The sequence below is a fragment of the Alexandromys fortis genome, unplaced genomic scaffold (assembly GCF_014885135.2).
Source record: "Alexandromys fortis isolate MF-2015 unplaced genomic scaffold, M_Fortis_MF-2015_v1.1 scaffold_36, whole genome shotgun sequence".
Classification (NCBI taxonomy): domain Eukaryota; kingdom Metazoa; phylum Chordata; class Mammalia; order Rodentia; family Cricetidae; genus Alexandromys; species Alexandromys fortis.
Window position 1 is genome coordinate 8,750,981 of NW_026067915.1, and position 23,717 is coordinate 8,774,697.

General features: G+C 51.9%; 1 protein-coding gene and 1 pseudogene across 10 annotated transcripts; both read left to right on the top strand.

Annotated features, from left to right (window-relative positions):
* Positions 1-658: 658 nt before the first annotated feature.
* On the top strand, positions 659-757 carry LOC126500058 (uncharacterized; annotated as a pseudogene).
* A 1,276-nt stretch (positions 758-2,033) lies between these two features.
* Mst1r (macrophage stimulating 1 receptor) lies at positions 2,034-16,861 on the top strand. 10 transcript variants are annotated; one of them, XM_050139610.1, is made up of 20 exons: positions 2,034-3,566; positions 7,797-7,985; positions 8,069-8,197; positions 8,376-8,546; positions 8,838-8,995; positions 9,327-9,492; positions 9,587-9,723; positions 10,304-10,465; positions 10,552-10,645; positions 10,886-11,101; positions 11,187-11,333; positions 11,415-11,580; positions 11,730-11,822; positions 11,905-12,111; positions 12,455-12,535; positions 12,621-12,802; positions 12,883-12,992; positions 13,633-13,798; positions 14,184-14,320; positions 16,269-16,861. In XM_050139610.1, exons 1-20 carry the CDS (start codon positions 2,331-2,333, stop codon positions 16,525-16,527), a joined length of 4,206 nt encoding a protein of 1,401 aa, XP_049995567.1. In that variant the 5' UTR covers positions 2,034-2,330; the 3' UTR covers positions 16,528-16,861. The 10 variants fall into 10 exon arrangements, with proteins under 10 accessions (XP_049995567.1, XP_049995570.1, XP_049995569.1 ...); XM_050139613.1 differs by having other exon boundaries at positions 11,932-12,111; XM_050139612.1 differs by having other exon boundaries at positions 2,035-3,566; positions 10,889-11,101.
* Positions 16,862-23,717: the final 6,856 nt, after the last annotated feature.

The following is a 23,717-nucleotide window of genomic DNA, read 5'->3' on the forward strand; positions in this document are numbered from 1 at the left end:
CCAAACCCAGTGAATTTACCTTATGAGTGCTTATACTTAACACTGCAGGGTCCCATACCTTGCTTGAAGTTCCTACAGAACCCTCGGATGAAGAGTAGCAAAGGGGTTCTCCTGTGGATTCCATGGCTGATAAACAAATCCCCCCCAAGTGGTGCATTGTCCTGGGAGGGGGGGTCACCATCATGGCCACATGGTGGCAGCAGAGAACCAATTAATGGCCATTCCCACCTCCAAATGGCTTAGGTAAGGCCATCTAAACAAGCTTGTGAAGCCTCCCCCCAGTACCCAGAAATGTCTCACAATTCCCGGAGGCAGGACCACATTCACAGAGCCCCTGTCTGGGTGCTGGGTGGAGGGTGTTTCAGTTTTTATCTGCATGGCTATCTTTAGACGTGTTGACTACAGAACACTGGAAGGGTGCCATGGTTTGTGTTGTGTATTCATTTCTGGGTCAGTTCCACTTAGGTAAAGGAGCAGCTTTTATGTTGCCTTGGGCATAGTACTCTCTCCATTGGGTGTGGCTGTTCCATCTACCATTTCCTGTCAGCTAACAGGTACTCATCCTGGAAGGAGGGGAAATCCTACCCTGGGGATAGAGGAAGAGAATGAACTAATTGTGTTTAGCCCAGGCTCCTGGTGACCCATGATCTGCATCTGACACAGGTTGGGTGTGAAAGGCCTCCTAACCCTACAGAGAAGATTAGCATGGCCCCTGAGCTGGAAGGACCGGCCAATTTGTGAAGCGTTCCTTTTTTTTTTTTTTTTTTTTTTTTTATGACTTTAAATACTGTTTTTGTTTGTTTGTTTGTTTTGATTTTTGTTTGTTTGTTTTTTTGAGACAGGGTTTCTCTATAGCTTTGGAGCCTGTCCTGGAACTAGCTCTTGTAAACCAGGCTGGTCTCGAACTCACAGAGATCCGCCTGCCTCTGCCTCCCAAGTGCTGGGATTAAAGGCGTGCGCCACCACCGCCCAGCCGGCTGACTTTAAATACTGTTTGTAAAAGTATATCTAGAAAGGCATCTCAACTCTGAAAGGATGAAGGGGAGAAGAAATATTCACTAAGGCCAGTTAGAAAGCAAATGCCGGCAGGGGGATTGTACTGGGTGAGGAGTGGACTCGTAAAGAGCCCCAGGCCACACTGAATCCTGCTAAGCTCCTTCCTGGGACTCACAACTGCCTCTAGCCACCCTGTGAAGAGCCCTCCGGAGCCCAGGCTCACTGGCAGGCTAAGAATGCCTCTCCCTGCCCCATAACCCTGGGTATTGAGAAAGACTGCTTGCCAAAGGATAGCTGCTGAGGTTCAGGTGAGGGAGATGGCAAAGAAGAAAGGGCTTCCTCACTCACGGCTTCTGGAAGAAGAACCAACCAGAACTACACTTCTGTTTCAGAGACCGAGTCCACAAAACAAGGCTCAGAGCAGAGGTGCCCAGCAGTCAGGGACTGGAAGAGAGCCATTTACTACTCTCACCCTTCCCTCACCTCTATACTTCCACACACTGAGGCCACAGTGACAGGTTCAGAGCCACCGCGCTATTACCCAGCCAGCCGGGCCAGACTCCATTAACCCTTATGACTCTGGGCAGACAGGAGAGGGCACACCATGGAATTATGAGACCTGCCCACAGAAGGTGCGTCCTGTGGTATTCCTTTCTGAATCCTCTCCCATCACTTTGTCCTGTGTCTTCCTCCGTGGTGAGAACTGGTGCCTGAGGGTGCACCTGTGAATGAGGGCCTTGCAGAGAGAAGAGCCATATTGCCCTGCACCGTTCTCATCTTAACCTGGTGGGTTGTGGGGGAATAGGATGGTTCAGGAATACTCCTTCCCAGCCCACTCCATTCAGAGAGAGAGAGAGAGAGAGAGAGAGAGAGAGAGAGAGAGAGAGAGAGAGAGAGAGAGAGAGAACTGAGAAAGACACATCCAAGAGAGGATACAGGAGACAGACTTCTCAGGGCTGGAAAGAGTCAGACAGGGCTGGAAAGAGCCTTCAACAGGGCTCCGCCCGTAGCCCCGCCCCCAGCGCGGCCGCACCCACGGGGCCCAGCGTCTTTCGACTTTGATCTAAGTATCTGTGGCAGCGGCAGCTACCAGAAGCAACTGGAGCCGCAGGTGAGGTGGTCGTGCCATTGCCCTGCCCGTGGGTCCACAGCCAGATCCTCAGACCACAGGGCAGGGGGAAAGGTTGGGTTTGCCAGGAACCAGCGCAGGGGGTCAGCTGCCCGGGAACTTTCAGTACCGCTACTGAATAATGCTGGTCTCAGGTCAGACCTGAGTCTGGTCCGGTCAAGTCCTGGGACTTCTGAAGTTCACGAGAGGTTCCAGCCTAGTCTCAATGGGGCTGCTTCTGCCGCTGCTACAATCCTCTATACTGCTGATGCTTCTTTTGTGGTTGCCGGCGGCGTCCACCAACCTGGACTGGCAGTGCCCACGAATACCCTTCTCAGCCTCCCGGGACTTTGATGTTAAGTATGTGGTCCCCAGCTTCCACGCCGGTGGCCAGGTACAGGCCATGGCAGCCTACGAGGACAGTGAAGATGGGAGTGCGCTGTTTGTGGCCACACGCAATCGTCTGCACGTGCTTGGGCCTGACCTGCAGTATATAGAGAGCCTGACCACCGGCCCTATTGGAGATCCTGGCTGCCAGACATGTGCGAGCTGTGGTCCAGGCCCTCACGGACCACCAAACGATACAGACACACTGGTGCTGGTGATAGACCCGGGTTTGCCAGCCCTGGTCAGCTGTGGCTCAACCCTTCAGGGCCGGTGCTTCCTCCACGAGCTTGAGCCTCGGGAGAAATCCCTGCACTTAGCAGCACCAGCCTGCCTCTTCTCAGTAAACAATAACCGGCCTGAGTCCTGCCCGGACTGTGTGGCTAGCCCCCGGGGCACTCGTGTGACTGTGGTTGGGCAGGGCCATGCTTCCTACTTCTATGTGGCATCTTCACTGGACCCAGAGTTGGCTGCCAGCTTTAGCCCGCACTCAGTGTCCATCCGTCGCCTCAAGGCAGATGCTTCTGGATTTCAACCGGGTTTTCCTTCGCTATCTGTGCTGCCCAAATATCTGGCCTCCTACCTCATTGAATATGTATACAGCTTCCGCTCAGGAGACTTTGTCTACTTTCTGACCGTGCAACCTTCCGGTGTCACAAGCCCTCCCGGTGCCCTGCAGACTCGTCTTGCCCGACTTAATGCTGTAGAGCCAGAGATGGGTGACTACCGGGAGCTGGTCTTGGATTGTCAGTTTGCACCTAAACGCCGGCGGCGGGGAGCTCCAAAGAGCACACAGTCCTACCCAGTGCTTCGGGCAGCCCACACTGCTCCCGTGGATGCCATTCTAGCTGTGGATCTGAGCACCTCAGAGGGCCAGGAAGTGCTATTTGGGGTCTTTGCGGCTGTCAGGGATGATAGCTCTGGCTCGGGTCCCAGTTCTGTTGTATGCGCCTACCCCATTCACCAGCTGGACGCCCTGATTGAACAGGGCGTAGAACGCTGTTGTGACTCTTCACTTTCTCCTCGCCCCTCGAGAGGCCTCGAATTCTTCCAGCCACCCAGTCTTTGTCCTAATCCGGTGAGCAGAAAGAGCGGGCCCCTGACCTGTGAGTACCCGGTGGGGCTGAAGACAGGCCATTTCCTTGCTGTCACTGAAAGAAGGCAGGCAGAGTGAAACATTCCCTCCTTCTCAGTTCCTAGTACTGGAGGTAGTGGGAAATAGCAGACAAACAGAGGCCATACTGGAAGCGCATCCCAGCATGAGGCTCTGCCACCCTTCCTGCTATCTGAATTTTTAAGGTACTTTCCCAGGTTATGTGAAGAGGGGCTTACGTCATAGTGCCTCTGCCAGCACAACTTCCAACTTTCCTGTCAAATGATAGGCATCCCCACCAACCTGCCCACCACCCACACCCTCAGGCACCCAGAGAAAAGTATACACAAAGGCAAAAACTCCATGGGCAGCTGCTCATAGTCAAAGATTCGCCGCTGCTTGCCAATATAGTTTCACTTTCCTATGAAGGCACTGTGTTGCTCTGCCTTCCAAAGATGGCAGGGCAGGGTTGCCAGAGAACCCCAACAGTTTCCAAGGAACCTTGGCAGTCTGGGAGCTTCTTAGGGAGCCTGCATGTTTTATGATTTACTAACTCATTCTCCACACGATCATTACAGGAAAATTTGGGACATAGTGGAAAGGCAGTTGCAGCTCAGCTCTAGAAGGTTCCTGGAAACCTCACCCCGGTCTTGTGCAAGCAAACTCTAAGCAATTGGGGATGAGTAAAGGCGTAGGAAGGGCTGGTTGGAATGGGTCCAGCCTGGACTTTCTGTCTCTGTAGCCAAGGCCCTGCCCCAGGCAGGAGGGTCTCTCAGTCCACCTATCACATCAGGGAGGAAGAAGAAAGGAAACAAACAGGAAGCAGGATGTTTTTAAAATGCTACCTCGAGGATCTAGAGCCTTAACTTGGGGCCTAGTCAGGGTTTGAGGGCCAAAAGTAAAATCAAATAAAAACAAAAATGCTTGCTTGAGGACAAAATGAAAACCAACTCCTCAAAACCATTCAAATAGTCTCACCTAAGACTATTGAGAGATTAGGACAAGATAAAGGGCTGAATGGAGCATTGAGTGCCACAGTCACACTCGTCTCTGGTCACGCAGTGTCCTGACTTTGCTGTGACACTTTTTGTTTGCCCCACCCCCCACCTCTTTAGACACACTAGGAACTGCTAGTCAAATGCTCTACCACTGAGCTGGGTCTCCAGTGCCCTCCTCTCCTTTTATACTTTTAATTTTGAAACAAAGTCTCACAAAAGTTGCTCAGGCTGGCCTTGAACTCACTCTCTAAACACAATCAATTCTTGAACTTGTAATCCTCTTGCTTCAGCCACTGGAGTAGCAAGGGTTATGGGCCTATGCCACACCAGGCCTGTCAGTGACTATGATACTCTTGTCTGATTGATTTTCCAGCTTCTGTTAATGCCGTGGAGGTATAGAATTTACACACAGTGTTGGAGGGGGAATTCATTTTTCTTTTAGAACTTGAAGTACCAAATCCAGGGCCTCAAGTGTGCTAATCCTCTACCACGGGTTATATCTTCAGTCTTTTGTTTGTTTTTGTTTTTTTTTAAATTTTTTTATAAGAAAGCCCTTTATTTTTATTTTTTTTAAACATTTATTTATTTGTTATGTATACAATATTCTGTCTGTGTGTATGTCTGCAGGCCAGAAGAGGGCACCAGACCTCATTCCAGATGGTTGTGAGCCACCATGTGGTTGCTGGGAATTGAACTCAGGACCTTTGGAAGAGCAGGCAATGCTCTTAACCACTGAGCCATCTCTCCAGCCCCTGTTTTTGGTTTTTTGAGAGAGAATTTAGTGTATAGCCAAAACTGACCTTGAATCAACTGTGCAGCTCAGGTTGACCTTGAATTCAAGATTTTCCTGCCTTCACCTCTCAAATGATGGTATTACAAGTGTACAGCAGGCCTGGTGCAAACTTCTTTTCTTTTTTTCTTCTCCAGTACTAGAGATTGAACATCTCTAAGGGCCTTGGACTTCTTAGGCAAGTGTTCTGCTGCTGAGCAACATTCCTAGCCTTCAAGTGGGGGGCTCTTTAGCTCTTCTTCCTCAAATGAGTATATTTAGGTTGAGAAACTCTGGGAGTAAGAACCTTTTGTCCAAATCTAGATGGGAAATCAAAACCTCTCCCAATTTAGCTAGAGGTGCCAGGCACCAGGAGAACTAATCTTGGGCCCTACCTATAGCTCCATGTCTGGAGGTCTGCCAGATCTCTGAAGATATGTAAATCAGTGTTTGATGACTTAAGTATATCATCACTGGAGTAGCAGCCACTGTGTACACTGTGTACTGGTTGACCTAAAGACTTGTGCCTACGTGGATTCAGGTAGGGTGTGGAACAGCTATGGGGAATGGGACACTTAAGGCAAGTGTTCAGGGCTAGAGACCTTCGTCAATCCTAGGACCCAAATCTAAGACCCCTGCGGCCTAGAGGCGAGCAAACAGGACCTTGTTCTTACCTGAGTTAGGGCCTCTTAGTGCCTGAGCCCCGCCTGTCCCTGAGTCACAATGAAAACACCTGGCAAGTTTCTGGCTAGGGTCACGCCCCTCCTCTTCCTTCTCGAGTGCTGACAAAGTCTCAGTCCCCACCCAAACAGGATAGAGACCCAGATTGGGTGGGGTGTCTAGGCTCAACACTGCTGCTCTTGTCCCTCCCTCTCCCCCCTCCCCGGTCCTGCTTGTCACTGCGGTCCAGGGATAGGTTAACTCTGTGTGCACTGAGGAGGTTCTGAACACCTAGGGCTCTCTTCTGGCCCTTCCCATTCCTCTACTCCAACCCCAAGTCTTAAATGCATACATTGGCTTCCTACTTTTCCAGGACTGTTCATTCCCAACTGTGTCCTAAGAATTTACACCTCCTGGCTAAGAGCAAGGGAGAGGTTTATGTCTTCCAACTTCTTCTCTCTTTTGTTTTTCTTTTTTCAAGACAGGGTTTCTCTGTGTGACAGTTCTGGCTGTCCTGGAACTCACTTTGAAAATAGCAAACCTAGCAGGTTCAACTCACAATCTCCCAACTTCTTAAGCTTAATCTGACATTCATGTCATAGGGCCTTGGTTTTTTTATTTTTATACCTGAGGGAGGTTTAGGTAACTGAAAGTTCTATAGAATCTCAGGGAAAGGAGCCATATAGCCAGTCTTGGGAAGCCACTTAACCTCAGAATTCAGTCTCATGAAGCCCAGAAGGGACATTTGCTAAGAAGTGCTCACACAGGCAGAGAAGGGCCAGCAGGGAGCGTGAGAGTCCTCTGGTTAAGGGTGAGGGCTTCTGACTTAGATCCTGAAGGGCTGTAAGGCCTTGGATAAATGAATGGATGGGAGGACCAGCAGGGTCTACAGACTCCATAATTCATCATCAGACTGGACATAGCAGGGTAAGGCAGGGAGTAGGTGAAGGGAACTTCCACACAGTGGGGGCTGCCTCCCAGACCCTGGATCCGGCACAAACCGCACCTAAACAACTGTTTTCACAGAGAGATCCTTTAGTAAGCAGGGAAGAAAAGTTAAAGTGCCTGCTTTCTGACTCTGGCAGAAAAACAACAGCAAATGACCTTGCAGGGGTGATTTTTAAGAAGAGAAAAGGGGGAAGTCTGTGTTAGAATGGTAGTAGAGGGGATGGGGGATGAGGGACAAGGGAAAGGGGGCAGAGGTATTCTTCCCGGAGGAACAAAGGACTGTCACTGGATAGAGGGGACAGACTGGCACATAGGCAAATGGCGGTTTATAAAGGGAAAGGGGAAGACCCTGTGTTAGGATGAGGTGCTTAATTTTAATTGGGCATGTTAATTAGGTGAGCCAAATGGGGCTTCTGGTTGCTGAACTTCAATAGTTTGATAGCTGAACCTTGGTAGTCAACGTCAGAAGGAGGAAGTGGCTGGCCAAATAAGGAAGTAGACCTTGGTGACTAGCTTCAGGAATGTAATCTACTGGTTTTTAACAAGGCAGAGAAAATGGGAGCAAAGGGAAAGGCTGGCCAGAGCTGTCCTCACTCCTCTCAAGCTGGTGAGAGTCCCTTCAGCGGGGGATCTGGCTTTCTAGACTGGGCCTCCCTTCTTCCCTGCCCTTGCTATCCCAAGCGCCTATGAGCATGGTGGTAGTAGGTGAGGGGTAGGCTCTGGGCCTCCTCTAGTCAGGCGAGGTGAGGGATAGCAGTTTAGAGCTAATCACTGACAAAAGCCCCAAAGAGTGAGGGCTCAGGACTGTGCACTGACTCTCTCTTGCCTGGATTTCCCCAGCCTGGTGTAGAGGCCTCCAGCCCCAGCTTCCGCTGCCACTACTTCCCTCTGCTGGTCAGCGAAGGCTTCTCCCGCGTGGACCTATTCAACGGAATGTTAGGATCAGTGAAGGTCACCGCGCTGCATGTGACAGGCCTTGGCAATGTTACAGTGGCCCACATGGGCACTGCAGATGGGCGTATCCTACAGGTAGGTCCTCTACACCACCATTGTCTGTCCCTCCATCCCTGTCCCCTGCCCTTGCTAGCCTTCTCATAGCAGACCTATGACAGGTGGAGATAGCCAGATCGTTCGGCTACTTGCTGTACGTGTCCAACTTCTCCCTGGGCAGCAGCGGGCAGCCTATTCAGCGGGACGTCAGTCGCCTTGGGAATGACCTACTCTTTGCCTCTGGGGACCAGGTGAGGTGTGCGGGGTTGGGACTTGGGGTTCAGGTGGTGGTATCATAGCCTCTCCGTCAAACCCAGATAGGCATTGATATGCAGACCTTACCTCTCTAATCTAGAAGGGACCAGCAGGGTTTATGGGGCCCAGCTCCCACTCTTAGCAATTGCTGAGCCACCTGTTTGTCACCCCTAGGTCTTCAAGGTTCCTATCCGGGGCCCTGGCTGCCGTCATTTCCTAACCTGTTGGCGTTGCCTGAAAGCACAGCGTTTCATGGGATGTGGCTGGTGTGGGGACAGGTGTGGCCGGCAGAAGGAGTGTCCTGCCTCTTGGCAACAGGATCGCTGTCCCCCTGAAATCACAGAGGTACAGCATACCCCAGGGCTCAGGCGACAAGCAGGGCGGTGGGGAGGTGTCAAAAAGTCCTGATCACGATCTTCTGCGCTCTGAAATGCCCACAGGAGGGCATTCTTGTCAGAGGGGATGGCACAGAGGGAGACTGGGGAGGCAGGAAGAAGTCTGAATGAGGACTAACGTGTGACCCGGAATGACTGGAGCCGGAGTGTGAGATAGGCAAGGGGTATGGCCAGAACTCTGGGGGAAGTGCTGAGAGAATCCCACCCCGCACAAAAACTTGGGTCATTCTCTCCACTTCAGTTCTATCCTCACAGTGGACCCCTAAGGGGCAGTACAAGGCTCACCTTATGTGGCTCCAACTTCTACCTGCGTCCTAATGAGGTACCCGAGGGAACACACCAGATCACCGTGGGCCAAAGTCCCTGCCGGCTGCTGCCCAAACACTCTCCAAGCTATAGGTATAACCTGGTCCCCGCCTTCCCTATCCCTGATGAGAGTGACCAAGCAGCCCCTCGTCTGTGAGACCCTGTTCTGTAAAGGGTAGGGACAAGCTAGATTGACTTGTGTCTAAGATATCTGTCCCATTTTGAACCTGCACGTGCCCTACTTGTCTGTTTAGTTATGGACTAGACAAGGTTAGTCCCTGTCCCCCTGCCCCAATTCTGTCTGCTGTCAGAGAAAGCCATAGGTGTAGCTGCCATGCTTTGGCAGATAAGCCCCATGATTGTGGCAGGCATGAAGCCAGCCCTCTGGGGTTCCTGACCTCATGGTATCCTTCTGATGTCCCAGGCCAGAGTACCCTAAGGCGTTTGTGGAAGAACTTGAGTGTGAGCTGGAGCCTCTGGTCACCCAGGCAGCAGGGACTACAAATGTCAGCCTTCTCATCACTAACACACCAGCAGGCAAGCACTTCCGGGTGGACGGCAGCTCTGTTAGGGAAGGCTTCTCTTTCATGGTGAGTCTACACTGCTCTGTCTTTGCCTTGTGTCAGTGGGAGGCACAAGAGGGATGGACTTGGAATGAAATGTTCCATTTCCATATCCTCTTAGGAACCACTGCTGACATCAATAAAACCTGACTTTGGCCCACGGGCTGGGGGTACTTATCTCACGCTCGAAGGCCAGAACCTGTCTATAGGCACCAGCCGAGCTGTACTGGTCAATGGAACTCAGTGCCAGCTGGAACAGTAAGTGTTATCAGGTAAAATCACAGGAGGCCACAGGTCCCTGCCCCTGTGAGGCTCCAACTTGTATCTGTATCCTGAGTTAGCCTGATATCTGAAGGAACCTATCAGGTTCCTCCTGGCTGCTGTCTAAGGTCACCTCAAGTCTCAGGTACAATGCAATCCCTCCTTCCCTATCTCTGATGGGGACAACCAAGCAGCCCCTTCCTTGTGAGACCCTTTCTTCTGTTCCCACCCAGGGAGCTGCACCAGGTGGGTACCTAGATACTGCCAGTGTGGAGAAGAGGGCCCAGTCACATGGTCAATGTAGGGATCAGTTTCAAGAAGGATCTGCTGTCCCCTCCAACCCAGAGACAAGAGAGCCCACCACAGAGGCCACTGTCTCCAGCCAAGGGTACAGGAACTTGTTCCGTCCCTGCCTTCTTGGAGGTCTTACTGGGAGCATCCTCTCTCCAGACCCATGGAGGGTAGGTGGGTGGGGAAGACAACCAACAGAGGAAGTAGGAGGGGTTACTAATCCCTGGAGGAGGTAAGCCTCTCATCATAAGAAGGTGCCCCTGTGCCCAATCCCTCCATCCTGCAGGGTCAGTGAGGAACAGATCTTATGTGTCACACCTCCTGGAGCTGGCACAGCCAGGGTCCCTGTTCATCTGCAGATCGGAGGTGCTGAGGTGCCTGGCTCCTGGACATTTCACTACAAGGAGGACCCTATTGTGTTGGACATCAGCCCCAACTGTGGCTACAGGTAAGTGCCACCTCCTTGGCTACTTTGGCCTCCAAGAAATGAGTCAGTTCCCTGAGTCCTCTAACCCCAACACCCTCCCTTCGCAGTGGCTCTCATGTCATGATCCATGGCCAGCATCTGACTTCTGTATGGCGCCTAGAGCTATTATTCCACGATGGACAAAGTACAGTGCAGAACAGCGTGAGTAGAGCAGGTGGTGGCGGGGGGGGGGGGAGGGGGGGGGGTAGGTGGGCGGGGGGGGGGGGGGGGGGGGGGGGGGGGGGGGGGNGCGGGGGGGGGGGTAGGTGGGGGGATAGGTGGGCGGGGGGGGGGAGGCTGGACCAGTCTCCCCTGATGTCCAGCATCACCTCACACTGGGCTAAGGAGACTGGAGCAGTCAGGCGTGGGCCATTTGCCTAACTACTTTTATGTGGGTCTCAGCAGTGTGCAGGGCAGTTTCTGGAACAGCAGCGTCAGTGCCGCCTGCCAGAATATGTGGTCCGAAACCATCAGGGGTGGGCAACAGGGAATCTGAGCACCTGGGGGGATGGAGGAGCTGGCTTCATACTGCCTGGTTTTCGCTTCCTGCCCCCACCCAGTCCACCCAGAGCTGGCCTAGCCCCACTGAAGCCTGAAGAGCATTCAGTTAAATTCGAGGTGGGTATAAGGGGTAGGGTAGGGACAGTGGCGGTTAAGAGACAAGAGTCCAGCCTCTGGCTGATTCTCATGACTGTCTCTGCAGTATATTGGGCTTGGCGCTGTGGCAGACTGCGTGAGTGTGAACATGACCGTGGGTGGTGAGATCTGCCAACACGAGTTCCGGGGGAATATGGTGGTCTGCCCCCTGCCCCCTTCCCTGCAACTTGGCAAGGATGGTGTCCCATTGCAGGTAGGTGACACAGCTGGTCTTTTCAGGAAACCACAAGCTGAAGGGTCTGCAGTCTGGGCTTAAACTGCCATATGCTTTCAGGTCTGCGTAGATGGTGAGTGTCACAAGCTGGGCCAAGTGGTTCGGTCAGGCCCAGGCAGGGCCTCACAGAGTACACTCATAATTGCTCTGCTGGCTTTGATCATGCTCGTGGCTGCCCTGGCCATTGCCCTGGTCTTCAACTCCCGGAGACGGAAAAAGCAGCTAGGTAAGCTCCCTACACCCATCTAGATTCAGCCTGTACCTCCAAACTAGTGTCTGCGATCCCCAGAACTTGGGGGTATCCCACATTTCCTCAGTGGGACTTGGTCTCCAGGAGCTTGGAAAGGCTCACCACCAGGGGCTATCTTTCCACAGTCCTTGCTTCCAACTTGGATGACCTGTCAACTCTGGATCGGTTTCCCGGAGCCATGTCCCTGTCTACATTCTACTCTGGCTCTGACTACAGAGGTAAGTAGCCTTGGTGAGATGGTGGGAGGCGCTAGAAGCCAGGGCTTGACCCTCCCCACTAGTTCTCGCTCCCTCTCCCCAGCAACACCCTCTGACATTGATGATATAGCTTCCAGACCTCGGAGCTGTGAGGAATCTTCGGATAACAGGGATGGGACAAATATCCCACTACTGCGAACAGATTCGATGCGGCTCAAGGATCTGGACAGGACACTCCTGGCCGAGGTCAAGGATGTACTGATTCCCCATGAACACGTGGTCATCCACAGTGACCAAGTCATTGGCAAAGGTGTGGGGGATGGATTGGGAGGTGGGGCAGGGCAGAGGAGGAGTCTTGAGATTGACCTGTGCTCAAGGGACAGTTCAAGTAGACTTCACTAACTTGTATGACCTTGAGGCTACTACTTAACTTCTGATCCTCCGTGTGGTCATCTTTGAAGAATTTAATCTTCAGTGGCTTCTGGTATGGATAAGTGGGCATGGGAGAACGGTAAATGGTTCCATCATTGTGTAGCTGCTGCTTGTTTTTAATGTCACCCTGGGCAGTTTGGAGCTCCGAGGTTGCTAGTTATAAGGGGACATGCAGTGAGTCCAGGCACCGAAGTCCCTCTTTACCATCTCGCTCTTTCCAGGCCACTTTGGTGTTGTCTACCATGGAGAGTATACAGATGAGGCACAGAACCAAATCCACTGTGCTGTTAAGTCACTGAGCCGTAAGTGAGGCCTAGGCTGGGTGGTCTCAGGCTGAACCCCCACCATCTCCATCTGGCCCTTGGCCTGACCTGCGCTACTCTACAGGCATCACAGAGGTGCAGGAGGTAGAAGCTTTCCTGCGGGAAGGGCTGCTCATGCGAGGCCTCCACCACCCGAACGTTCTGGCTCTCATCGGTATTGTGCTACCCCCAGAGGGCCTCCCCCGGGTGCTGCTGCCCTATATGCGCCACGGAGACCTGCTTCGTTTCATCCGTTCCCCTCAGAGGGTCAGTGCCCTTCCATCCGGGGTGGGAGGTGTCGGCCGCACCCACTTCTGCCTGTACTCACCAGTCTCCCTGTGCTACAGAACCCCACGGTGAAGGACCTCATCAGCTTTGGCCTGCAGGTAGCTTGCGGCATGGAGTACCTGGCAGAGCAGAAGTTTGTGCACCGGGACCTGGCTGCTAGGAACTGCATGTGAGTGGCTCAGGTAGCTAGGGTGAAACAAAAGGACAGTCATGAGGCTATGCAGCTGCTCAAGGCCACCTTAAGAGAGGACCCAGTCCACCCTTTGCTCTGCAGGGCTAGGCATTTTTCTGTCTACCTGGTAAAGAGACAGTGTGATTTTTTTTGGGGGGGGGGGTTTCAAGACAGGGTTTTTCTGTAGCTTTGGAGCCTGTCCTGGAACTAGCTCTTGTAGACCAGGCTGGCCTCGAACTCACAGAGATCTGCCTGCCTCTGCCTCCCGAGTGCTGGGATTAAAGGTGTGTGCCACCACACAGTGTGATTTTTTTTTAAGATTTATTTATTTATTATGTATACAACATTCCTTCTATGAATGCTTGCATGGCAGGAGGAGGGCACCAGATCTCATTACAGATGGTTGTGAGCCACCATGTAGTTGCTGGGAATTGAATTCAGGACCTTTGGAAGAGCAGTCAGTGCTCTTCCAAACCACTGAGCCATCTCGCCAGCCCCACAGTGTGATTCTTCAGTCCTTCGAAGGGCTAGGAAGCGGTGGGTCCAGACCTGGCAGGAGCCAGTGCTAGGCAAGTGTCTGCCCCTGAGCTACAGCCCCAGCTGAGCATCAGTTCTCTGTGTGATACCCTCTTCTCAGGCTGGACGAGTCATTCACAGTCAAGGTGGCGGACTTTGGTCTGGCCCGTGACATCCTAGACAAGGAATACTATAGTGTCCGACAGCACCGCCATGCTCGCCTGCCTGTCAAATGGATGGCCCTGGAGAGCCTTCAGACCTACAGATTCACCACCAAGTCTGACGTGGTAAGGTACCCTCCGCTCCAGGTCCACTTGACTTCCATGCCTTAGAGTATTTTGCCCTGCTTCAGCGTAATCTGAGTCCAGACACTCCCCAGGTTAGACAGACCCCATAGCTCCTTTGTCTTGGACAGATGTGAACTAGAATCTGGTATCTGCCAGGGCAGAAGTCTGTGCTTTCATCTGTTCCTTATGAACAGTCCAGGGCTCAAGTCACGTTGTGGGAGACGGAGGAACGATATTTGTACAGTATTAAGGAATGAGCTCTGTGCAGAGGTGGGGTCCTTCATTTCCAGTAAAGAATCCTGAGAGGTAGAGGACCTGGGGGGCCCACCAGCCCACCAAAATTTGGGGTGATAGTTGAGTGAATCTCCTCACCTTTCTCCAACAGTGGTCATTTGGTGTGTTGCTGTGGGAACTGCTCACACGGGGTGCTCCACCGTACCCCCATATCGACCCTTTCGACCTCACTTACTTCCTGGCTCAGGGCCGTCGCCTGCCCCAGCCTGAGTATTGTCCCAATTCGCTGTGAGTATGTAAAAGGCGATAGAGGGGCAGGGCTGGGCTCCAGAGATGCGGGAGGGGGCAAGAGACCAAGCCCTGCCTGGCTTTTTGTCTGACCCTTTGGTTGACCAGGAAAAGGAGCCTCTCTGGGACTTAGTTTACTTATCTGTGTACTGGTCCCACCCCCATGCAAGGAAGGACTCTGAGAGGCCCTCACAGTTTCCATGGTAACAGCATTCCAACTCAGAGTCTGGGTTGAGGCCAGTGGTTTGGTTTCCCGGATCTCTTTCCAAACCCCACTGCTGCAAAGGGAGAGAGAGGGGCTGTTTTCCATCTCCTCCACTCATTCAGCCTCAAAGCAAGGTTTAGTTAGCTCCCACACCGGTCCCTCCGCATCTCTCCAGCAGGGCTTTTGCACTGCATGTAGTTCAGATTTTTTTTTTTCATTCCCAAGGGATGGCGGTAGCTGTGTCATCAGCGCCCGTGGGGTAGGTTTGGCTCCCTAATCAGCAGGCATACCTCGGCTGTGCTCAGGTCTGCACGCTTAGAACAGGCAAAACCAGGTCACAGGTAGAGCCGTTGATGACTCCTGTCCCAGGCTGTGTTCCAGAAAGGCTCTAGGTAGTTCTCAGGGCTCGCCCATCTTGGCCTTGACTTTTCGGCTATCTGGTTTTTTTATGCACACGGTTTACGGTAAGAGAAATTAACCTTACTGCCTGCCTGGATCTAAGACAGGCTCCCTGAACAGATGAAGGTGGTAGGTTTGGGAGAGACAGCGGAAACAGGGCTTGTCAGAGGGAGGAGGTGGCTGGGATGCAATCATGAGAGGGACAGAGCGCATAGTGCAGCCCTGGTGACAGCTCAGGTCCTGAGGCTGAGGTTCTGTAGATTGGCCTGCTGGATCCTAGAGCCTGCCTTATCACCGTGGGGATGGCATCCTGCCTTAAATCATAGTCTCAGTGTTTCGGACTCCCCAAGGGGAATGTTGTTATGATACCCACTTTACAGATGAGCAAAACAGAGCCCAGCAAGGAAAAGGGACTCCCCCATTAGTGCCCTCTGCAGTGGGCCACTTAGACCTCCCTTTTCAGTGACTTAGAGTGTTACCTGTTGACGGCTCTTAGCTTGAGCTTTCTCTAGGCAGAAGGGAAACACATTTTCCAGTCTCACATCTGCTCACCTGTGACAGTGACTGACTAATGCCTGGGACAGAGACCTGGCCCATTGGTCTCAATTTCAGAAAACTCTGAAGGGCCAGCCCGCTCCAACAGGGCTGCACTTTTTTTTTGAGGCTGGGTCTCTGTAGCTCAGGCTAGCCTTAAATGCAGGTTAATTCTGCTTCAACCTTCCAAATTCTGGGGTTAAAGGCATCTTTTTCTGTGCTGGGTATGTATTTATTTGTTGGTTTGTTTTTGAGACAGGCTATCACTCTTTATCTTGGGCTAACCTAGAACTCACTAGCCCAGGCTGGCCTCATACCCCTTGTGTAGCTAAAGCTGTTCTTGAATGCCTGATCTTTCCACCTCCCAGCATTGCTGGAATTACAGGTGTGTGCCACCAAGCCCAACTCTCTCTGCAGGGTTTAATCCTCACTTTATATCTGATCTGGAAAGGTGTGATGATCCTATTTCATGAGCCTCTTAACTATGTACTGAGGATTTCGCAAGTGTCTTTTTACCCTGTGCCCCTAATGGTGTGGTCAGAAGAGGCCATCTAGGCACAGAAAAGTTAGAGAACACACTCAAGATCACACAGATAAGGCCCCAGGGCATAGTGGCCGGCAACCCTTTTCTGCTGAGGTATCTGTACTTCTGCCAGGCATCTCAGCGATGAGAAGAGCCAGCACTGTTCAGATGGGGCTCTAGGCCCTGTCACGGATCTTCATCTTTGTTTTGTTCAGTGGGAATCGGGCTGCCCAGAACCCCCGCCCCCCGTAGGAGTACACCTATACCTGACATCCCTCTTTTTACAGGTACCAGGTGATGTTGCGATGCTGGGAGGCTGACCCAGCAGCACGGCCTACCTTCAGAGCCCTCGTGATGGAAGTGGAGCAGGTAGTGAGCTCTTTGCTTGGGGACCACTACGTACAGCTGTCCCCAGCTTACGTGAACTTAGGTCACAGCATCTTGGATGATGTGAGTGTGCTTCCAGAGCAGCCACAGTCCTCAGCACAGCAGCACAGAGGCACATCAAGGCCCCGGCCTCTCTCAGAGCCGCCTCTGCCCACTTGACCTAAGCCCTCAGAAGGTCACAGACTGAATCTGCTAAGTGGCCTTGAGCTAACCCCAACCTGCCTCTGGGCTATGACATACTAAAGGGCATTGAACCCTCCAGCCTTTAGCTTTCTGAAGCTACTGGAGGTGGGAAACAGCCCGTCTAAGCCCCTCACTCCAGCATGAGCCAGTGAGGGCAATCCTTTTGTAGCATGTATTTATGGAATGCTTGTTTTATACCCTGTCTGCTGAGCAGAGAGGACTCAGCAGTGATCATGCAGATACCACAGTATAAACCACTAAAACAAATAAATGAATATTCAAGCACAAATTATGGCATATGCTGTGAAAGAAAGGCACGCAGAGGGGATGGATGGTTTAGTTTAGAAAGGTGAAGGAAGGCTCCCAGGAGCTGTTATCTTTGCCAAAGCTCTTTCAGGAGGGGATAGTCTATTAGAAGCTTCAGATAAGAGATTTTGGGCAGGGCTGGAGAGATGGCTGAGTGGTTAAGAGCACTGGCTGCTCAGCCAGAGGTCCTGAGTCCCAGCAACCACATGGTGTTTCAAAACCACTTGTAATGAGATCTGGTGCCTTCTTCTTGCCTGCATGGCACACATGCAGGCAGAACACTATATATGTAATAAATAAATCAGAGAAAGAGAGAGAGAGATTTTGTGCAAAGGCCCCTGTGACTCTAAAGGGGCCTGTGAACATGCCCAGATCAAATTATAGGGCCCCGTGGACTGCTGGATGAACCAAGGGGGTAGGTTGAGTGTCTAATCATGCAACAGCCAAGATGGTTTCTTCCAGAGCTCAAACTAGTTACTGAGCTGCCCCTCCCTCCGCAGTTCTCCTAGGCTCCCTATGTAGTTCACATACATATACATACATGTACATTCACTGTCGTGGTATGCAGACTTGCCTGCCTCCCATCTTTGCCAGCATTGCATTTGCAACCTTGAGAAGGAGGCTCTCTCAGAGAGGCATCAGCTCTACACTTGCAAGGAGCCAACCTCAAAGGACCAACTTCCTTAGCTATTTATCCCCTCAAGGACACTACAGCACAGCGGCTGGAGGGGCATGTTCCTCTGGAGGAGGAGTTAATCCCAACTCCTACCTCTCCCCTATGCTCTGCCTACCGAGGGGACCTCATGGTGTTAGGAACTGGAGTGCTGGGGAGCCTGGGCTTAGGATATAGATCTCAGTGTTATCTCTCCTTTGACTAAGCCCACTTGCCATGGTCTCCTCCACTCCTCTGGTTGGATGTCTCCTAGGTCTGTAAGAAGGGAAGGCTCGGTTCCTGTGAGCGCCTTAGAAATGGTCTGTCACCAAGGGACCCGGATTTGGAGCCAGAGCTCTTTCCTAAGTGCGGTCTCCTTGGCACAGCAGCCATCCAGCTGTTTGCTACCCATATTGCTACCTGTCCGGGTATCTTGGACTGGAAAGAGGTTCTAGGGATCCAAAGGACCCTAAGGACATGTGTGTAAAGTGTGACAATGGACCCTCCTGCTGGGAAGCAGGTGTAAAGGGGAGGGTCCTGGGAGTGGAAGGCAGGGGAAACTGCCCCACCCACTCCCAGCACCATCCCTGGTGTCTCAGTATCGGCACAGAGGAAGTTGTGGCCTTGCAGAACTGGTCACTGACTGCTTGGCCTTATGTTGTTGAAGACAGGACAGCTGCGTTGTTCCTTCCCAGAGTTCTAAGCCATGAGTTGGGGTGATGTGAAGGGCTTGTTCCCCACTGGCTCATCTGTTCACTAGAAAGGGTAGAAAGGAAAGGTGACTGCGGACGGAAGGAGAACTTAGCATAGAAAGGGGTCCCAGAGAACTGAGTGAGAGGCAGAGCTAAGGGGGTAGCTGGTTTCCTAGTTAGCTAGAATGTGGAATTTGGGGTCTGACTGTCATGTGGTGATACTTTAGTCCTGCTGATATGCCGTCAGCCAGAGAACCCTCATTTGAAGGCTAACATAAATTCTTTCAGCAGTTAGCCCATTAACATGAACTTCCTGGACCAAAGGCCTCCAGGGTCAGAATTATCCAGGAAGGAGCTCCAGTTAAACAGATACTGGGGGTACTGGTTTGTACCCCACAACACATTCAACAGCTCCCAGGCTCTGAGCTCCATTTTCAGCCATTTGCTAGTTCCAAGTCCATATAGGCTCTAGATTCTAGGGTGTCAGGAATTGAAACTGTTTCAAATTGGTGCCTGAGCTGCAGGGGCAGGGGGTCATATAGGGAGGTTCTAGGTTTCCAGATGGGTTTGACATACTAGGAGGTTTCTGAATGGCCTATTTTTTTTTTTTTTTTTTTTTTGGTTTTTCGAGACAGGGTTTCTCTGTGGTTTTGGAGCCTGTCCTGGAACTAGCTCTTGTGGACTAGGCTGGTCTCGAACCTACAGAGATCCGCTTGCCTCTGCCTCCCAAGTGCTGGGATTAAAGGTGTGTGCTACCACCGCCCGGCTCTGAATGATCTTTTTGACTGAGCAAGGCTGGACTGCCTCTCTTCTAGCATGTGTGTTTAAGTGTATGTGCATGCATGTGCATAAATGCATATGTGTGCATATGTATGTGCACGCGTGCATGTGTGTGTGTGTGGAAGTGTGGCTGGGAGATTGTTCAGGTACAGTAACTGACTAGTGGAAAGGAGAACTAGGTTAATGGCCTTGCCAGGCCTGGGCCTCTCACCAGGTTAGGATGGCATGATTAGAGTTTTCTTCCAGGACTCTGAAGTCAAACCTTCCCACCAAGAGCTGTGGACAGCAAGTTACTAACCTTTCCAGTCAGGCATGATTGTGCACACCTGTAATCCACACTTGGGAGGCAGAGGCAAGAGGATCAAGAGCTGAAGGGTACATAATAAGCCCAAGACTAGCTTGGACAACATGAGATTCTGTTCCAAACAAATGAACATGTCTTGTCTCCTTCTGGGACAAACCAGTGGGGCCGAGGGGCAAGCAAATGCCAACAAAGGCCAGGGGAAGCCATGGTGGCAGCTGGGACTAAGAAAGCAGCTGATGACTCACAGCCTCCTGACTGCCCATTGGTGTCACTGTCGTCTAGCACCTGGAAGGCATGCAATGAGTGGACTGACCTGCTTTGAAGGGGAACCATAAGTCTGGCCTGAGATTCCCAATATGTTTTGTCGCACTCTTGCTCCACTGGACCGCAGGGGATCTGGCCTGCGGTGATTCCTATTTTGAGTTCCGTTGGTAGGAACTGAGTGAAGTTACTGACTCATTAAAGGGCTTCAGCATGGGTACCGGCAGAGGGACCAGTGAGTACCAGTGTTCTCAGTGTCAAAGAGATACCCCCCCCTTCCTTCCAGTTGGCTTAGCCATTGGCACAGGCTTGCAGCCAGCTGTGGATCTAAGCATCCAATAGAGAAGTAGCTGATAGCAAATATCACAGGATTCAATTAGCTTGGAAGTCAGCACTCCCTCTCTCATGCTACTAGTTCCTCCAGGGATGTTGCTGTGCCTTGGAGAACTGGAGGTCTCAAAGGAGTTAGCTTCATCCCTGGGCTCTATGGCAGTACTGGCGTTGGTCAATCATTAATAAGTTTTGCCGACCTGTTCTGTCAAGAAGGCCCCTTCTCAAAGGGGAGCATGAATACCCTGGGCAGTTCCAGCCACCCTGTCAAGCGGGCATTCTGGTCTCTATCTCGTCAATTCCTCTCCACAGGGTCTAGGTCTTTTCAGGTCCCTGGCTCTCCTCACATCCCCTCTGCAGGCTTGGTTGCAAATCTCTGCACTGAAGCCATGAAGTCACGTGTGCTTTTGGCAACACTCCTTCACCCCTTACTTATGCTGGCTTCTGGATGGGGGTCTGCTCCCGGTAGAGGCAAGGCACAGCCAGCTGTGAGCAGTAGTCAGGGAGGCTGTGCCATTGCCCTCCCTCCGGCTGATGCGGCTGGCTATCTTTCACGCAGAGTTACGTAAGCTTGAGTCAATTGGGGCTCAGAGCAGTTCATCGTGGGCTATTTTTAAGCTGCAACACATCACAGCAGAGGGGTCACTGCACCGGCGGCTTGCAGGGAAGGTTGTTTAAACATCTGTTATTTAAATTTCTCTGTGCCTAGAGCTCAGAAGCCATCGCCTTCCAACACTAGTGGCTTCTGCCTTCCACATCCCAGATTCCACATCGCCTCACCTTCTCTAAATTCCCTGAGACTGGGGGGGTCTCTTTTCTGGCTGTCTTCCTCTGGGGTGGTGGAGGTGGGACAGGTAGCAAGAGTTGCTAACTCCCTTACAGACTAGCCTCGCCTCCATGGAATGAGTGAACCTTGGCCAGGATAAACTGCAGGGCTGCCAATGGTCTAGGGCTTTAGGGTCTCTTACATTGCTCCAGAGAGAAGTGGAAGGGAGCACAGAACTAGGAAACTGAGGCCCTTCTCAATTTCCCATCAGCATCGAGACAGGGTTGGGTCACAAGAACCTTTAGGGTCATTTCAGAAGCCTTCCCTTGTCTGGGCTCTGCTCTGTTAGATGGGATGCCCTCCCTACACAGATCTAACACAGCGGATCTGCAGCCTTGGGAGCACTTCAGCTGATGTACATGACCCAGAGACAAAGCCCCAGGGAAATAAGCCTCAGTTTCTGATCCATTGTTCAGTATAGGACTACACTACGAGGCCACTGAAGGCGCCTTCTGATCTTAGGTTTTCCGAGCCGTCTTTTCCCAGATGTCTAGAGCATTCCCAGGGCCCCGAGTGTGGAAGGCAGGTGCACCCGAAGGCTGCAGAAACAGGGCTAAGAGCTAGCTGCCTCTTAAGGATACAGCAGAGCCCAAAATATGGTCTGTGTTGGGCAAGCAGGCCAGGCTGACCTCGGGGTCACAGAACTCCTAGTAGAACATAGTCTCCCCTCGATGCCCTTTCTGTCACTTCCGCATTTCCTAGGGCCCTATTAGGTGACAGGGCTTCAGCCTGATGCACAGGGGAGAAAATTTTCTCCCCCGGTGACTGGATCTTCTTCTGTTGGGTCTCCCACAGTGCCTGTTGGGAAAGTGGGGTGAAGTGTAAGAGGAAAGGCCAAGCTGGGCATTTGCCTTCCCAGGGGAGACACTGACTTCACCCTAAAACCGAATTCCTCAGCTTCTCCTTGCCACCCCATTCCACCCCACCCTCCCAGGCCTGCAGCCTGGGGAATGGGCTTAGCCTGGGGGGGAGGGGATTTCAGGTTACCATGGCAACACATTGGCCCTCCTCACTTCCCAGAATCAGAAATAGAATTGGACGCCCTTCTTCCTGGAGAGAGACTATTTAAAAAACAAGTGGGGGGGGGGAGGGCATGGGGGCACTATCCTCAGAAACCAAGCAAAAGGGTCCTAGATTGGAAGCGTCTTCACCCTGCCCCCCTCAGCTGGGTGAGATCAGAATGGGCTTCAGTCAGTCAAGAGTACCGATGACAGAGGACTTAGCCTGGCCACACAGAGTGTGCAGCTGGACCATCATCCAACTCCTGGGAGGGCACTACTGGCTTAGTATCCATACCGAGAACATAACCTTTCCCAGGCCCTGAGCTGCTTGCGAAGTTACCAGGAGGGAAACAGGTACAAGAGAGACACAGCTTTAAGTGTGGGGCTTGGGGCTGCAGCTCCCCGGAGCAAGGCCCATTGGCTCTCTTCCAGCAGAGCTCATTCCAGCATGGCCTTGGAGTGGCACCCAGTGGCAGCACCACGTGTTTCTACAATATGGGTCCAGAGTCAGGGACTCTGGCTTCCATGTCTGATTCAATTCCACAACTGCTTTCTTTCTTTCTTTTTTTTTTCTAATATTTATTTATTATGTATACAATATTCTGTCTGTGTATATGCCTGCAGGCCAGAAGAGGGCACCAGACCCCATTACAGATGGTTGTGAGCCACCATGTGGTTGCTGGGAATTGAACTCAGGACCTTTGGAAGAGCAGGCAATGCTCCTAACCACTGAGCCATCTCTCCAGCCCCCCCACAACTGCTTTCTGGGCCATGATTTTGGTGTCTGTAATATAGACGCCAGAGTGCCCAGCTTGTTGAAAGGCTGTCAGGCTGTGTCCCATGTGCCCCACACTGTGCAGGCACAGAAAAAGAATGGGATCACTCCTAGTCACCCTTGTCATAGCTCTAAGGTATGTTCGCTTCACAGGTGGGAAGGGCTTTCCTGGACCAGACCCTTCAGCTGGCTCTGCTCTCTTCCTCTAAGAGACCCCAGGGTAGTTGCTCACAAAGAATTCCAGGTTTGGAAAATGGGGTTATTCCTCACTTCTGAACGAGGTAGAGTGAGTGAGCTCAGTCATCAAGTAAGCAGGCAGCAGGGGTGAGGGTGTCTCTTAGGACATCCTACCTCACTTCCCATTCTTCCCAGGTACAGCTCAACTTTTATATCATATACATATTAGAGGCTGCTACCAGCATCTTCGTCACGGGAAAGCAAGTAGCTTGCTCAGACCCGAGATTAATGAATAGTGTTCTGCAAGGATGTGTGTGTGTATGAGAGAGCCTGCAAACCCGTTCCCAGGCACAGCACAGTGAAAAGCAGTTTGGCTCCTAGGAATCCAAGCTGCCTGTTCCCTATCTTAACTGAAAAGGGAGGGTGGCACAAGGGGCCTGAAATGTGGCTGAGTCAGGCTTTGCCCAGCAGCCAATCAAAAAGGTGCGGATGCAGCACAGTGCCAGCCTTAGTCCCTGGTCACATAGCCTCGCACCCCACGGCCAACTGTAAACACTATTTTTAACCTCTGTGAAAACATGTTGCTTTGGAGGAGGACAAGCCTACAGCTGCATTCTCCACGAACCTGTTTCCTGGGTGGTAAGACTGAGCCCTGGAGGGAACACAGCCCTGGAAGACAGGGGGCATAGGCCTAGAGCTCAGAGCTGGAGAGGAAAGGAGGATCTGACTGCCCAGGGAAGAACTTCCAGAAGTAGGCCCATGACAATGACCTGTCCTCTATCTGGAGAGCAGTGCTGAGCCTCAGGGTAGCCCTGGATCTGAGATCCAAGTAGATTTGGTTCCTTTCTACCTTTCTGTTTCCCCATCAAAGAAAAGCAGGAGAATTACTGATCAAGCCTAAAAGCTTACATTTTTTTTTACATGTCTACCCATATCAGGAGCTTTGACTAGCTTGTCCTTGCTATACATACAATACCGGTCTGAGCACACACACTGTCTGCTCAGTCTCGCACCTGCCATGTCCTGATTGTGAGACTGGTCCTTTCCTGCTATATCCCTATA